The sequence below is a fragment of the Geotrypetes seraphini genome, chromosome 5, assembly GCF_902459505.1.
Source record: "Geotrypetes seraphini chromosome 5, aGeoSer1.1, whole genome shotgun sequence".
NCBI classification, from domain to species: domain Eukaryota; kingdom Metazoa; phylum Chordata; class Amphibia; order Gymnophiona; family Dermophiidae; genus Geotrypetes; species Geotrypetes seraphini.
In genome coordinates, this window is record NC_047088.1 from 75,965,471 (window position 1) to 75,981,638 (window position 16,168).

Here is a 16,168-nt window from a genome sequence, read left to right on the forward strand (position 1 = left end):
ACCATGGGAACTCACAGCAGCCATTTTTGATGACAGCTCTGCACGGGGCAGGAGTATAGGAAGATCGTTCCCACCCCGTGTCACCACTAGACCACCAGGTAAGGTCTTGGGAGATCAGGGACGGAGCAATTTAGAAGGGGTGAGGGTCCTGGGCCCAAAGACGGCAAATAAACAAATGCGCAGATAGTGAAACCATGAATTTGGAGGGGGGAATGTAGTCCCTTTGACCCTCAATTCAAGTTACATTTACTTGTGTTTCTAAAATGACAAATGCACTATTCCCTTAATCCATGCCTTTAAAACTTTCTGCTCTGGAAGATCAGTTTTGTTTAGCTCTCTCACGGGATACGAAAGGAATAGAAACATGCACTGACATATGGCATACTTTCAGCTCTGTTTAATATGCTGAATAGCTCAGATTTTCAATCAGCATACTCAGCCTGTGTCCAGCATCGTTAAATCTGAATAATCTTTAAATTTAACAGCGACCTAACTGTTGAAGTGATTACATTACTAACAAGAAAAAAATTATTTATTAACCTTACCAAAGGGCATTTCTTTCCTAGTTATCTAAAGACTGAAGGAAATTACATTATGAATCAGGATATAGTAAAAAAACAAATCTGAAATGCTGCACTCAGTATCCACTGGGATTCAATTCTAGCAGTCAGAGAGCGCGAGTGCAAAGGAGAAGTAACCACTCACTCTACACATGTACTATAAAAGTGTAGCATCATGAGGCTATGTAAAAACAAAGATTATCAGTAATAGCATAGGTTGGGAAAGGCTCAGCAATTTCATATCAGGTCAGAAGTTCATGGTATGAAATCCAAAGAGAAAACCAGAGATCATAGACAATTTTAAATAAATTAATGCCAACAGGAATTGGTGCTTTAGACCAGTATTTCTTAAGCTAGTCCTAGAGTATCCTTCCATTTAGATGCTTCTCAAATTTTTGTCCAATATGACCACATTTTAACAATGAAAATTTCACATGATCCCATGTCGAAACAGCACAGCATGTCTCCACCCTCCTTCTCCGCACTGATCCACTTTGCTCCCTCCCTGGCAGCAGTCAGGACAGGGCCTATGAATCGGTGTCACTCACAGACCTCAAGTCTAAATGGTTTTCCAGTAGGAGCTACAATACTGGACACAGACTGTGGAAGTCCAGAGGAAAGATGAGTGGCCATGTTTCTGTGCCCCTATCCACCGAGGATGTGTCTCTATTTGGGGTCTCAATCCACATTTTGTGAACCCATGCTCTAGCCAGTCTGGTTTTCAGGAAATACACAATAAATGTGTATGAGATTGTCTTGTAGGAATGAAGAAGAAAAATGGCATATCTCCAATCCGAAAAAGCAGGTGATGGAAAACTAATACTGTGTTCCAAAGCACCACAAGGGCATTTACCATCCTTTAACTCATAAAGGAGCAAGGGCAAAAGATATATAGTGGTTTTCAATGTCAAGCACAAACGGAGCTCTCGGTGGCATATCAGGTTATGTTATGTCATCTCATCTGCTTCGTATTTGGAAACATGTTAGCTACATGTTAGCCAACCAATGTGTCTGATTGGCAAATGTCAGAATTATGTCATCCACAGATTTCTAATACATTTAGGGCCCCTTTTACAAAGCCGCGGTAGTGATGCTTCCGCAGTAAATGTACCAAAGCCCATTCAATTCCTGTTGGCTTCGGTGCATTTACCGCGGAAGCATCACTACTATGACTTTGTAAAAGGGACGCTTAATTTAAAAACAATCATCAAGCATTTTATTATTTGCTGTCTGTTTCAACAACCTTTCAGTATTGCAAACAATAAAGTAGATCAGCTTTGAAATGTCAAGGTGGAGCTTGCAAAATAAGAAATAATTTGAAAATTCATTATAATGAGATTTACTGTATATGTAACATGCTACTAATTAAAGAAGAATGTTTCTATTTTTGTTTTTATCTTATTTATGCTGTTGGCTTACGTTTCACCTAGGAGGTGTAGAGGCCAAAAATGTTCATTTTGTTTCACTTCCAGTGTTGTTTATAGAAGAAATCTAATCTGGGCAGATTAGATGAGCCAATTTGGTCTTTATGAGATGTTGTTCTTTAGCGCACTCCTATGTATGATCTTTGGGTGATATTCAGGCAAACTTAGTTACTTTTCTTTGTCAAGCTTAACTTGCTACTATCTGGGTTTTTGTCAGGTACTTGTGACCTGGATTGGCCTATTTGAAAATAGGATACTGGGTTAGTTGGACCATTGGTCTGGCTCAGTTTGGCTATTCTTATATGTTCTTATGTCATATTCCAGTTTTTGTATTTTTGAAAGATTGCAAGCTCTTCCATGCCTATTATAATTGGTCAAGGATATTATGGTTATCTTAAATCCACTAAGTGGCATATAAGAACTTCTCCTTCTGTGTTAAAAAAAAATCTGCCTAAACATTTACTTTGAATAAAATAGCTCACTGTCAATTTCTTTATTGAATTCCTGCTCCATTAAGAATAAAAGCACTGCTTTATGATATGATTGTTGGCTCTCACCTGCACATCCTACAGTATGTGCATACCACTTATCCACAGCTAATATGGCATCCTCAGTGCTTGAAAACTTACTTCACTCGAGGGGTTTCTTGAGCAAAGAGGTATAGTCCAAAGGAGCGAAATCAGGTGAGTAGGCTGGGTGTTTCAGAACTCAAAGTGAAGATCTGCCAATTTCTGCTATATAATGGCCACTGTAGATTTTATACGATAGGGATTTTAGAGAGGCAAAATGTTTTTCATGGCTTCCCTAGATGTAACAAACAGGATGAAGGGAAGATAGTTAAACTTATATAATGAAATTATCAATTCTAATGTCATTCAAAGCTTCAAATAGAGGCCGAAATGGTATCTAATATAACGAATCTAGATCGAATAATTTATTGAAAATATCATAAATATACAAATTATAAGAGTGAAGTCTTGATCCTTATTGGGTATCAAAAAGAAATGTGGTGGACATATCATAAATTATACAGACTTCAATCTTGAGAACCTCTTATGATATATACCATTCCAGGTTCCTGTGTTAAAATGATTTGAGCGTCATTAAAGCTGCGTTGGTAACGCTTACTTAAGCTTATACAGCACACGTCTTTTCAAGTTTAGTTTTTCCCGCTTTTTGGCAAGGCAACTTTGGTTTCAAAAATTCGCCCCGAAGAAGACCTGTGTTAGGGTTGAAACGCCTGTACAAAATAATGGTGTCGGGAGTTTCTTCACTGCATCAACGTTGATGGTGGCAGGTCCCACCACACAGCAAGCTAAGTGTTGCCTTTTCCATTAAACGATAGTTATTCTACATATAAGTGTACATAATTTCTTCACACTGTCTAAGAGAATTCAAGTAACATGCATTTCCCATGAACAAGTTTTTTTAGTCTTTTTAGTTTTTTCCACCTATAGCGATATTTCCATGAATTCCGAAAAACCTCACATTCATACTTAAATTCACATTTTTCGCATCAATTGTCTAAGCTTTATGTATATCAATTAATTAGGTTGTATGCACAAGCATTTTATACACTTAGGAATTTTTTAATTTCAAAATACTTAAGGTTAGCTTGTGTAACAGTCAATTTAATTAAATGAGTGATTATAATACTTATAGGATATTAAACATAATCTATTAATTAGGACTTATGCACAAGCACTTTATACATTTAGGCATTTTTTAATTTTAAAATATTTAAGGTTAGCATTCATAATAGTAAATCCAATAAATTGAGTGATCACAATAATTACAGGATATTAAATGTAATTTATAGTAAACAAATTAAAAGAAAAAGTATATTTCGGTAGGGGGTGGTGGACATAAATGATTATAATAATATACAAGACACTAACCTGGAATGGTATATATCATAAGAGGTTCTCAAGATTGAAGTCTGCATAATTTATGATATGTCCACCACATTTCTTTTTTGATACTCAATAAGGATCAAGACTTCACTCTTATTATAATTTGTATTATTTATGATATTTTCAATAAATTATTCGATTTAGATTCGTTATATTAGATGCCATTTCGGCCTCTATTTGAAGCTTTGAATGACATTAGAATTGATAATTTGATTATATAAGTTTAACTATCTTCCCTTCATCCTATTTGTTTATATTTATAGGGTTGATATATGATTAAGGCCTTTCTATATAATATCTTCCCTAGATGTAACAGCAGCATTTTATACTTTAAATCACAAAATCCTTCTTGATAGAGTGGCGGCAACAGGTTTAGGTCATTCAGTGATTACTTGGTTTTGATCATATCTTTCTGATAGTACTCAAAGAATAATTCTTGAAAAATATCTTCTAATTTGTTATCTCTTTCTACAGATGCTCTGCAAGGCTTCAAACTCTTTGCTACATTGTTCAATATTTATATGCAGCCTTTCTGCACTTTTTGAAGAAAATGGGTATAATTTATAGAATATATACTTATGATATAAGAACATAAGCATTGCCTCTGCTGGGTCAGACCAGGAGTCCATCGTGCCCGGCAGTCCGCTCCCGCGGCGGCCCCCCAGGTCCATGACCTGGAAGTGTTCCTTACCTAACCTAAAATATCCATACCCCATTCGCTCAATGTCCTGTAAGGTAACTCTATCTGTACCCTGTAATCCCCTTCGCTTCCAGGAAGTCATCCAGTCCCTTTTTGAACCCCAGAATTGTACTCTGTCTTATCACCTCTCCGGGAAGCGCGTTCCAGGTGTCCACCACCCTCTGAGTGAAGAAGAACCTCCTTGCATTCGTTATGAATCTGTCTCCTCTTTTTTTTTTTTTACATTTAAGGATATTCTAGATCAGTGTTTCTCAACTCTGTCCTTGCCAGTCAGGTTTTCGGGATATCCACAGTGAATATGCACAAACTTGATTTGCATACACTCCCTCTATTCTATGTAAATTTATTTCATGCATATTCATTGTGGATATCCTGAAAATCTGACTGGCAAGGGGGTACTCCAGGACCCAGGACTGAATTGAGAAACACTGTTCTAGATGATGCCTTCTCTAGGGCAAAATTAGGCTGCAAAAGAGTTATGAGGGGTCTAAACCACAGGTGTCAAAGTCAGTCCTCGAGGGCCGCAATCCAGTCAGGTTTTCAGGATTTCCCCAATGACTATGCATGAGATCTATTAGCATACAATGAAAGCAGTGCATGCAAATAGATCTCATTCATATTCATTGGGGAAATACTGAAAACCCGACTGGATTGCGGTCCTCGAGGAGGAACTTTGACACCCCTGGTCTAAATCTTGCAAAAACAGAAACCCTTTCTGTAGTAGATTGCCATTTTCTAAGCTTCCTGAATTTCTCATTGATGTGGGCTAAGTGCAACTATATTATGTAGATTTTGGAAATTATCATCTTTTTCCTTCTTTTTTTTTCTTTGAATGATGCTTTCATATTGTGTTTTTCTTTAATGTAAAACATTGAAATTTCTAATAAAAACAAAATTTTTTAGAGGTAATCTTGAATTTATCACTTTTGATTAAGCCTTTTATTAAATAGATCTCATGCATATTCATTGGGGAAATCCTGAAAATCTGAACGGATTGCGGCCCTCGAGGACCGATTTTGACACTCCTGGTAAACCTTGCATAAACAGAAACCCTTTCTGTAGTAGATTGTCATTTTCTAAGTTTCCTGAATTTCTGTTTCTCTTCTTACATAAATAAACCTTTTAGGGGTGCAATTTAGACAGGCCTAATTAATAATTTTCTGTTTTATTATTGTTTGAAAGCTAAATAGTTTGAATTATATCCAGTTCCTCCATTGATGTGGACTAAGTGCATCTATATTATGTAGATTTTAAAAATTATCATCTTTTTCTTCTTTTTGTTTTTTTTCTTTGAATGATGCTTTCATATTGTGTTTTTCTTGAATGTAAAACATTGAAATTTCCAATAAAAACAAAAAATTTTTAGGGGTGATCTTGGATTTATCACTTTTGATTAAGCCTTTTATTAAATAGATCTCATGCATATTCATTGGGGAAATCCTGAAAACCCGACTGGATTCCTGCCCTCGAGGACCGGAGTTGCCCACCACTGCTCTAGCACAACCCATAACTTGTTCAAAGAAACTCTCAAAGCTGTTCTTGTATGGTACTCTGGGAGCCTCTAATGGGATTCATCTAACTATTTAACCATCTTCTCCCTTTCATCCTCAAAGAGTAACCTGCCTATGTAAAGGAGCTGAGTTTCAGCTTTGAGGCTGAATACATTGCCCAATTCCATACTGTGCAACCACCACCAAGGCCTCTGACCTATCCCCCAATTTAAATGAGGTCATAGAGTACATTTGTCAAAAAGGCTGCTCCCAACACTAAATATACCACCTTCTGAAAATGTGGGAGCTGATGAACCTAGTGGAAAAGGGCTTGGGTCATTTAATCTGTAAATATAGCAGCCTGATATCATATAGTGTTGGAAACAAAAAACTTGCTTAAGGGGCAATATAACTCTTCTGTCTTGTACATCTATCAAGGCCGATACCACCCACCTAGAAGATTAGTGTCTTCATTATTGTGGTCACATGTTCATCCACCTTGGAAAGTTTAGAAAGCATGTCCAAATCCTCCTAAGCTAGTCCAAGTCCTCTCATGGAATAGGATAAAACCTCCCATGGAACAGGATAAAGCCCCTGAGCACCAAGTCTGGGGTTTCCCATTACTTCAGCACCATTTTACATATGACCTTATGGAGGAGAAAATATTTCATCTGCCTCCTTAAACCTTCTAAGATTGGGATCCCATCTATTGACTATTTCATTGGTACTTCAATTATCCACAGTTCAGATTTTACTTGAGAGATGAGAGAAGGCAGCTCCTGCTTGACTGCATCAGAAGAGGAAATCTCCCCTTCCTCAGTGAACATGCTACTAGAGGGATAAACAATGTCCTTATTATCCCCCCCAAAGATGAGGACTCCAGTGGGTGCTCACCACAAACTTGGACCCTAGGCTTCTACCACCTGCTGGAGGCAGAGAATACTGGAGTATTACATGACTACACCAGTCTTTACAGTGGTGGTGATGTCACTGAAGTTTTGTGTTTTCTAATTCCACCTGCTGGTTGAGAAGCACAGTCCACTAATCTGGACTAGTCTAACAGAATAAAAGAAAATGAAAAATGGAGATGAGAGAGTGAAGTCCCGGTGCAGGGAGATATAAAGAGAAGGGAAGTACACATGTGCAAAAAAGGAAAGCAGAAATATATGCCATAAGAAAACCAGTATACGGAACAGAATTGATATTGAAAAGAATGGAAGAAATGGAAAAAAACAAATAAGAGCAAAGAAAAGGTTCCATCATTTGCATGGAGCTCAGGAAATTACTACATTGTTAATACATAGTAGCAGAAAACAAAACACTTAATCAATCCAGCATCCAAACCCCTAATCTGCATATCTGCTTTGCAATTTTCTGCAAGAAATTAGCCTAACTACCAGCTATTTTCCCCAAATTTGTAAATCATTTTCTAGTGACCCTGATTATATAGTAAGCACTGTGCATCATGCCATGTTAATGAGGTAAAACTAGGAAGAATACAGAGTGAGTGCAAGACAGCATTCAGCAGCAAAACTGAAAACGTGCATGCATCTTAAGTAAACTAGTTAAAAAGAAAACCCAAATATATTAGTACTCACCACAACTTTACTTCCAGTTATCTGCATGCAGGGGTACAAAAAAATAAACATAGCACACGTTATTAGTAGGCTTAAGCATTTCCCACAGCTAATGAATTGTTAATAATTAGCAAACACTTAATATTATTGTTATATGCTTCTTTAACTACTAAAACATGCAAAAAAGCATCATATGTGCTATTTAAACATGATAATCTTATCCACTTTATTTCCTGAAACATTAAAATAAGAACATCATCTGTATGTGTATGTGTGTGTATGTATATATATACACACACACATACATAAACATATACACACACACATTTTAGACCATTTTTCTGTGTAAAAATCCATGTGTTTCATTATTAAGGGCTCTTCTACAAGAATGTACTGCATTACATTTTGGGTGTAAAGCGTTGTAACTCAAAATTTTCACATGTGCTAAGCTCAAAACTAATTCTAAATCAAGAAAGCGTGTGCGGATCGCCGGACTTGATGGAACAAAGTCTGATCCGGTGATGGCAGTTCTTATGTTCTTATGTACTCATCTGTAGCAAATGTTCTCCAAGGACAGCAGACATATATTCTCACATCTGGGAGGCATCAACCATGGCACCCAGCACGGGCAGTCAAAACTAGTGCTGCCAATTCATGATTCGAATCGATTCACTGATTCACTTCGGGTGAATCGATTCGAATTGATTCAAAACAAAACAAACAAAAAAAAAAATCAGCCTCCCAATTCACTTACTGACCCTCACCCCCCCCTCGCCCCCTAAAGCAGGAGCAGCAGCGCTGCTTCTTGCTGGCCGGCCACTGCTTTAGAGGGCGAGGAAGGAGGGTCAGTCGGGAAGTGCTGGTTTCCAGCTTCTCCCCTAGCCTCCCGCGCATCCAGGGCCGGATTAAAGGGTGGGCCTGATGTGCTTCTATTATGAGTGCAAGCAGCAGTGGTGTTTCTGTGTAGCTGCTTGCTTGCTTGCAACCCGCCCTCCGGCTCAATTTAATTCCGCTTGCTGCTGCTGCTCCAAAAGGGCCAGGCGCATGCAGCGATTGCACGCCGCTGGCCCATAAGCCTTCTCTCCATCATAATTGATGTCGGGGGAAGGCTTATGGACCAGCGGGTGCAATCGCTGCACGCGCCTGGCCCTTTTGGAGTTGCGGCAGCAGCAGGGGGTGTGTGCTAAATGGATTCAGCTAGCAGCGGCTGCGGGCAGCAGGTAAGTGGCGGGAGGCCGAATCGGTGGCAGGTCGGCTTGGGGGAAGGCAGGCAGGCTTCGGGGAAGGAAGGGAGGCCATGACTGGACCTACAGCAGCACAGCATTTCTTCTGCTGCCATCATACTGCTGCATAATTTAAAAAAAAAAAAAAGAGAGAGAGAGAGAGATCAAGTGTAGGCAGCCTGAGAGGAGAGCTGAGGGGAAGGAGGCAAGGAGTGAAAAAGTACTGAATGAAGGATTGGAATGAGAAAGGAGACAGGGAGAGAAATTTAGCGTTGGAAAGAGGATAAAGAGTATTTGGATAGAGGGATGGAGTGAGCAGAGTAAGGGAAAGAAAGAACAGTGAAGAGGAGAAGTAGAGAAGCAAGAAGGGGAAAGAAAATGGGTACATGCGGGCAGTGTATGGTGGGATAGCCTGGGCAGGGGGGTGCAGGTCTACAAGGGGGCAGACCTTCAGAGATGGTGGCAAAGGCCTTCAGGGAGGGACAGGAAGGTCTTAAGGGGTGGGGGGCAGGCCTTCGGGGGGGCCCTGGTGTAGAATTACATGGAGGGAGGGGGGTTCAAAGCGATGTGCATATGCCAGACTTGAGGTGGGGGAGAAATAATGGGTCTAAAAACAGAGGAGAGGGAGAGAGATGGTGGACAATGGGATTTAGGGAGGGAAGGAACAGAAAGGGAGAGAAGTTGGACACAAGGGATGGTGTGGAGGGGGGATAGAGATACTGGATAGGAGGGTAGTTGGGAAAGAAAGGGAGAGATGGTGGACCCTGGGGTGGTGGGGAAGGAGGGAGAGATGCTGGATGAAAGAGTAGTTGAGAAAAGGTGGATCTGTGGATGGAGATGAAAAAAAAGGAAAGATGCCAGACCTCCAGGGGAGGGAAGGGAAACGGAAGGGGAGGACAGAGATGGCAGATGGATGGTTAGCACGGCGAAAGAAGAAAGAAGGAGACCCTGGCAAGCAAGTTATCAGAAGACAACCAGAGCGGGGGACCAACAAGATCTAAATAATGACCAGACAACAAAAGGTAGAAAAACTAATTTTATTTTCTGTTTTGTGATTACAATGTCATATTTGAAACGTGTATCCTGCCAGAGCTGGTGATAGACCGCAAACATGAGCTAGCATTTAACAGAGAGAGAAAAAGTCTTTTTTGTTTATTTTGTTTACACCACAGCGCCAGTGTGGTTAGGAGAAGGAAGAGGCTATAAAATAAACCCACCAGGATGTTTGGAAAAAACACCCAATTGGGCAGGAAAATTGAATCAAATCGAATTGAAAAATCGATTCAATGGGCTGAATCGAATCAAAATTTTTTTTCCTGAATCGGGCAGCACTAGTCAAAACGTATAAAAATTTAGGCCCTTGTGTGCACTGGTGCCTTCCCATCTGACGTCAGCTCACGAGACCTACAGTTCAGTAAGATAGCTAAAAAGCCAACTAGGGGATGTGGGAGAGTTGTGAGTATATATGCCTACTGTTCTCGGATGACACCTGCTGCAGGTGAGTTTCTTTGTTTTCTCCGAGGACAAGCAGGCATCATAATCTTACATAAGGGACTCCCAAGCTGCCAGGCTCATGTTTTCAGGAAGATCATCTCCTAAGCATGGGATGTTGGAGAGAAGAAATTGGACATTGGCATAACTTCCCTCACTCTGACTGTCTCCATTGCAATATGCAGGCTTGGCTACGCATTTCAGATTTGGACGCCAAAGGCATCAAATGTAGATCTGGCCAAATATTTTCTGATTTCTGATAAATCATTGGTCAAATGTTGGAATGACTTGAGCTGGTCTGATGGAAGATGCTGCTCATAAGTCAGTAATTGTTTAATCAGAGATTTCAAATAAAAAGTAATATAAAAATTGTAGTTGAGTATTCTATTAGTGAACATCATTGCTTGGAATACTCTTCTGCCAAATTTGTCCAAAGTTCTGCCCTCTCTGACTAGTGGAGTCAGTGGTGTAGCGAGGGTGAGTGGCGCACAGGGTGATGGCGCTTCTTCCCCACTCTCTTCTTCACCCCCCCCCTGCTTCTTCCCACCCCACCCCCGCTGTGTAAATGCCCCTTTCCCTTCCCTTTTTAATTTTTCAGGCACAAGTAACATCACAAACTCGCTGCCTGAGTTGAGTTGGCTATCCCTCTGTCACTTCCTAGGTACAGGGCCCAGAAGTGACGTGACACCAACACGGGCCGCAAGTTCATAATGCTGCTCGCACAGGGAAAATTAAAGAGATACGAGGGAAGGGAAGGGGCGCATATGCATGGCAGGGGGGTTTCGGGAAGAAGCGGGGGTTGGAGAGATCAGGTGACAGTGACCTTACCAAGACTGCGCCTAGGGCAGACTGCTCTTCCTGCCCCCACCCTTACTATGCCACTGAGTGGAGTACTTTCATAGTTACAAGAATTGTTTGCTCGCTTTTGGGCTGACTCAACTACCACAGAATACTGCTGTAGTTGTGGTTTATCAAAGCCTGGACAAGACTGGATTCTGTATAAAGTGTCCAGTTTATGTGGGGCCATTGGCACAGATAATGGTGTTTCCCAATTTTTAAAGAGGGCCTCCTTCATAAGCTTATGTAGAAGAACTTTGATACAGTCTTTAGGCCACTGCTTGTAGTCTGAGACCTCCATGAGCTCTGCCCTTGGTTCCTCCTCAAACTCCGTCTTAATAGGGAGTGCTTGACTCATATTTCAGATAGAGATGGTAAAGGACAGATTTTCAGGTGGGGATCTGTGTCAAGGAGGTGCTGCTCAAGGATCCAATGATATCCAATAGGACTTAGTAGAGAAGTCTGGGTAGTTGTCAGAAGAGCATAGTGACAAATCAGAGTCCTTCATGTCAGCTCTTCTAGTAGTAGAAGACCATTGAGGACAGTGTTGAGAAAAGCATTGAGAATGGAACGATGAACGTTGATGAGTAGTCGGTGTTCTCCGCTCCCTAGAAGTTAACGCATGTGTCCTGCATTCCTTAAATACAGAAGCTCAACATTGAGGGGGTACAAGATTGGTTGCCTTGATAGACTGCGTGGTCGATGCTCAGACTGGGCTGAAGTTGAGAGAGATGATACTGGAATCTGCACTGGATGCAATTGCAATAGCCCAGCTAATTTCTGGTATAACAGTAATTGAAGCTATTCCTGCAGCGATGGCAAGGGTATATTAGGCACTGGCTGAGTTGTGTGTCGAGGTGTTAGGAACCTCAATGCCGAAGCAATGCCTCAGAGGAGACATCAATTGTAGAGATGGTGATTGGGCATCAGAGTATCAATGCATAGAGTGTGTTGATGAAAACAACGTCTGAGATGATGCCAATGTATGCTTCGATAGGAGACATGTTTATGCTTCTTAGCTTGCTTACAAGGTTCCCCCAATGTTGGTGGCATCGAAGACAAAGATGTGGAACGAATCATTGATGCAGTTGGTGCCAGTATCAATGTTGGAATAGTGCGTGGCTGTGTATCGGGGTCAGTCTCTAGCCATACTCGATGTCCTTGAAGCTGTACCAAAAAGTTTCTCAAATTCTAATTTTTCAACTTTAAGTAAACTCTTCTGCATACGAGAGCAGAGCATGCATGGAATGTATCGATGATCAGGACCCAGGCACTGAACACACCAATTATGTGATTCTGTACCTGAAATTGCTCTTTGACATCGAATGCACCACTTGAAGCTGCTAGGAGCCTTGAATATCAATGGATAAACTGCCGATGTGAGGTCAAAGGGCTCAATGGCCCAGGGAGATTAAGTAGATATGATACCGAAAAAGAGTCGAAGCTCAAACTGTGGGAATGGGCTGAAAAGGCCTGAAGGCCCAAAAAACCCAAAGAGGGGAAAAAAAATTATTATTTTTGATAAAATGAAAGAAAACTAAATATGACAAAAACTAAAGAAAAAATCAACAGGATGGCATAAAAAAAGATCAATGATTAACATGCTTAGAGAGAACTCTAAAACACAGCTTCTCAACCCCACAGAAAACTAAGAACTGCAGGTCCCATGAGATGACATCAGATGGGAAGGCACCAGCACACACATGGTATGGGCAGTTCTAAAGTTTTTAAATGACAGTACATTTTTTGACTGTCCATGCCAAGTTCCGTAGATGAAGTCGCCCAGATGTGAGAATAGGATGCCTGCTTGTCCTTGGAGAAGGGTCATTCCCACTACTTTTTATTGCAGGTTGTGCATTAACATTCATATTAATGAACAGTGCTTGCTATCCAGTTAACACAGACTTAATTGAAAATTAGGTGCATGCCTAGCCCAAAGCACCCACACTAAATGTGGGTATGGTTAGGGGTGGATCATGGGTGTGTTTTTTCGAATCAGGTGCCTCTTTGTGAATTAGGTGCTGTGGGGCTCCAATATTGGTGCCTATCTTTAGGCAATATAAACCCTGTTATAAATATGGGGTGTCTAAATGTTAGGAAACCGAGTGCCACATAAGCATGCTTAGGTGGCACAAAGCGTGATTCTATAATGGGAGCTAAGTTTTATAAAAAATACCAATATTAGAGCCTAACTTTAAGCGGACTACATAGAATCAGGGTCTTAGTGCCTACTATTTAGGAGGCAGTAGATGGTTCAACATTAACTCTGCATTTGCCAGTTAGTGAAAGGTAAGTGTAATGTGCTAGCTGGATAATGCTTCTACATCTATTCTCTGCCCCCTGACCAAAAAAAAAAAGCTGAAAAATTAAATAATTCATGGAAAAATACTGCAAAATCCTTTAATGCAGCTGTGCGGTAGCCTGATTCACTTATTAACCATGCAGTAAATGGCTCAGATTCTATAAATAATGCCAGAAATTAGGCGACTTGAGCAGCATGCCTAGTCAATCTAGGTGCCTTTTTTTAATTGGTTTAATCAGCGCTGATAATTGAAAGTGCCATTAAAAACCAATTTTAAAACATTTTTTCAAATTAATTAGCTGGTAGGAACCTACCACTTGGAGGTAAGTATCTACATCGAGATGTCTACCGGCAAGTAGGTGTAGTTAGGGGCAGATTTTGAGTTTAGTTTGATTAGGCGCTTAGCTTAGATGCACTCATTTAGGCCAAGAAAACCCTGGCCTAAATGGCAGTGTGTCTAAGGTTTTAACACCTACCAGCGCCTAAGAATGCTTAGGTGCTGCTGGGCATGATTCTATAAACGGTGCCTAGCCAATGATTGATAACCACACTGGATGGTGCCTACGGGTCAGATGCCATTTATAGAATCAGGATCCAAGTGTTTAGTACATGGGCCCCTCAGTTAACTTCCAGGAAGCAATTCTTAAAGTTATTTTTAGTCAATATGAGCATTGATGGCCTGATTCTAAAAATGGCGCCCAAGGCAGTTGTAGGTGCCTTAATTGGCTGTGCCAATTAAAAACCAATTAAAACTCAATTAAAAAAGAAAAACAGAGGCGGCTAAGGATGCCTTCAAAGAGGCCTACAGTGAAAGGTAGGCACCGGAAATGTAGGCCTTTACAACCCTTGCCGACATTTCTGGCACTTACTTTTCATGTAACCGTGATTCTGCAAACAGCACCATAGCATAAATGAGATGCTATCGGTGGCTGTTTTTTTAGGAAGCTGCCGTTAACAGCGTTGCTTACAGAGTCCGGGCCTGAGTGATTTTCCATTCACGCCTGCCGGGCATTGTCTAGTGTGGTCAAAGTTTTTGACTAGCAAAATGCCACCACACTGGCAGCTGCCACTAGAAGCAACAACAACAACAACAACAACAAAAAATCCAAGAAAGAACAAAGGGTGAAAATATGTTGAGATGGAAATTTGTCAAACAGCACTGACAATGCTTGCTATGATGCAGAGCTAATTCCATGACTAATAAGGGTAGTTACTAAGGTGTATTAAGATAATAATGAGTGTTATATTAGCCTGGAAAATATAATAATGAGATACAAAGTTTGTAAATGCATGCAAAATACCTCAATTATTGCTATTTGCAGTGAAGAACACAAGTTGTATTATTCCAGGAAAAATAATGCCTTCTCAAAACTGGTATTATTGTTCCTGCCCAAGAACATCAGGCCACTAACACAATGCCTAATGCTTCCAGGTGGTATCTTAAAGGGGCCAGTGCAGAAGAAAACAGAATCTGTTCTCCATCCCTCAACCCTCCCAGACACCCGCAATCCCTGAAGACACATATATAATGCCACATCCTGTCCCTCAGTCCCCAGTCTACCTAAGAAATCCCTGGTAGTCTGGGGGGTGGGGTTTCAGAGATGTTGCTCCTGTGGCACCAGGTTCAAAATAGCACTGCCAGCCCCTAGATGGAATCTCATGGTATTACTGCTAGGGGTTATGCTACCATATAAGGGCCTTTTGTCCTTATACGGCAGTCTGATTCCCCCCTAGCAACTAGTACCATAAGAAAACTGCTAAGGTTTGCAAGGGTCATTTTGAACCCATGCCAGCAGAAACAAAAGTGACTGGGGATCACTCCTGCCTGGAACTCCCTAAATATCAATGATGCTTTAGATAGGGTCTAAAGGAGGTCAGAAACCTACAAGGAGGTGGGTGATGCGGCGTGGTAGTATATATAAATGTGTCCTCAGGGTCTGAGGTGGTGTGAGGATATCTCCAGGGGGGTTGAGGATATTTTTTAAGGGATCAGGAGGAGCAGTTTATGTTTTCATGTACCACAGCCACTGTGGCCCTCCCTGGTTCCTTCCCCCAAAGTTGAAGTGTCAGCCAAGGGAGATCAAACTCTATCAAGAACCCCAACTTGCATTTTGGCAAGGCTGAGGACAAAATGGCTGACATTCCCACCAAGCATGAGAATTCTGCAGCTGGCATCAAGGTTCTGTGCGGGAATGCAGCATTACTGCAAAACTCCTCTGGCTAGTCCTTGGGTCATCTTCGGAGCACAAAAACCAAAGTCCTATTATGTGAGTCAAAAGTATTCAGCAACACTTTTCTACCACCGATTCCCACATGGACCGCATTTCCTGCCCTTGGGCTTAATACTGCCTGAAGCTACTGCCATAAGCCAAGAATCCCCATCCAAAGGACATAATCCTCAAACTCGCTCTGCCAAGGTGTCTGATCATTGCTTTCTCCCCTGCCAATATCTCCCCTGACAGTCCTACATTACCAGCTGTTTTCCCTTCAGGGAGATGTACTCTTTTATTTTAAAGCAACTTTATTTTCCTAACACATAGCCAGAGAAATAAAGTAAGCTAACAAAAGAGCTCTGTAGGGGTGAATAAACACACAAGACAACATTGACAGGAGTCCCACAGCGACCACAACCAGTCTGCATCACTAAATGT

At 41.0% G+C, this 16,168-nt stretch overlaps 1 protein-coding gene across 6 annotated transcripts in view; it reads right to left on the reverse strand.

The window, feature by feature from the left end:
* The window catches only part of DIAPH2 (diaphanous related formin 2), a 1,499,255-nt gene that overhangs the window by 1,291,323 nt on the left and 191,764 nt on the right, over nucleotides 1-16,168 (reverse strand). For 5 of the 6 annotated variants that reach the window (XM_033944799.1, XM_033944798.1, XM_033944796.1 and 2 more), the window contains one exon: nucleotides 7,686-7,706. The exons of the other annotated variant lie outside the window; for it this stretch is intronic. In XM_033944799.1, coding sequence (XP_033800690.1) covers nucleotides 7,686-7,706 — 21 coding nt within the window. The remainder of the gene's footprint in view (nucleotides 1-7,685; nucleotides 7,707-16,168) is intronic. 6 annotated transcript variants of the gene reach the window in all.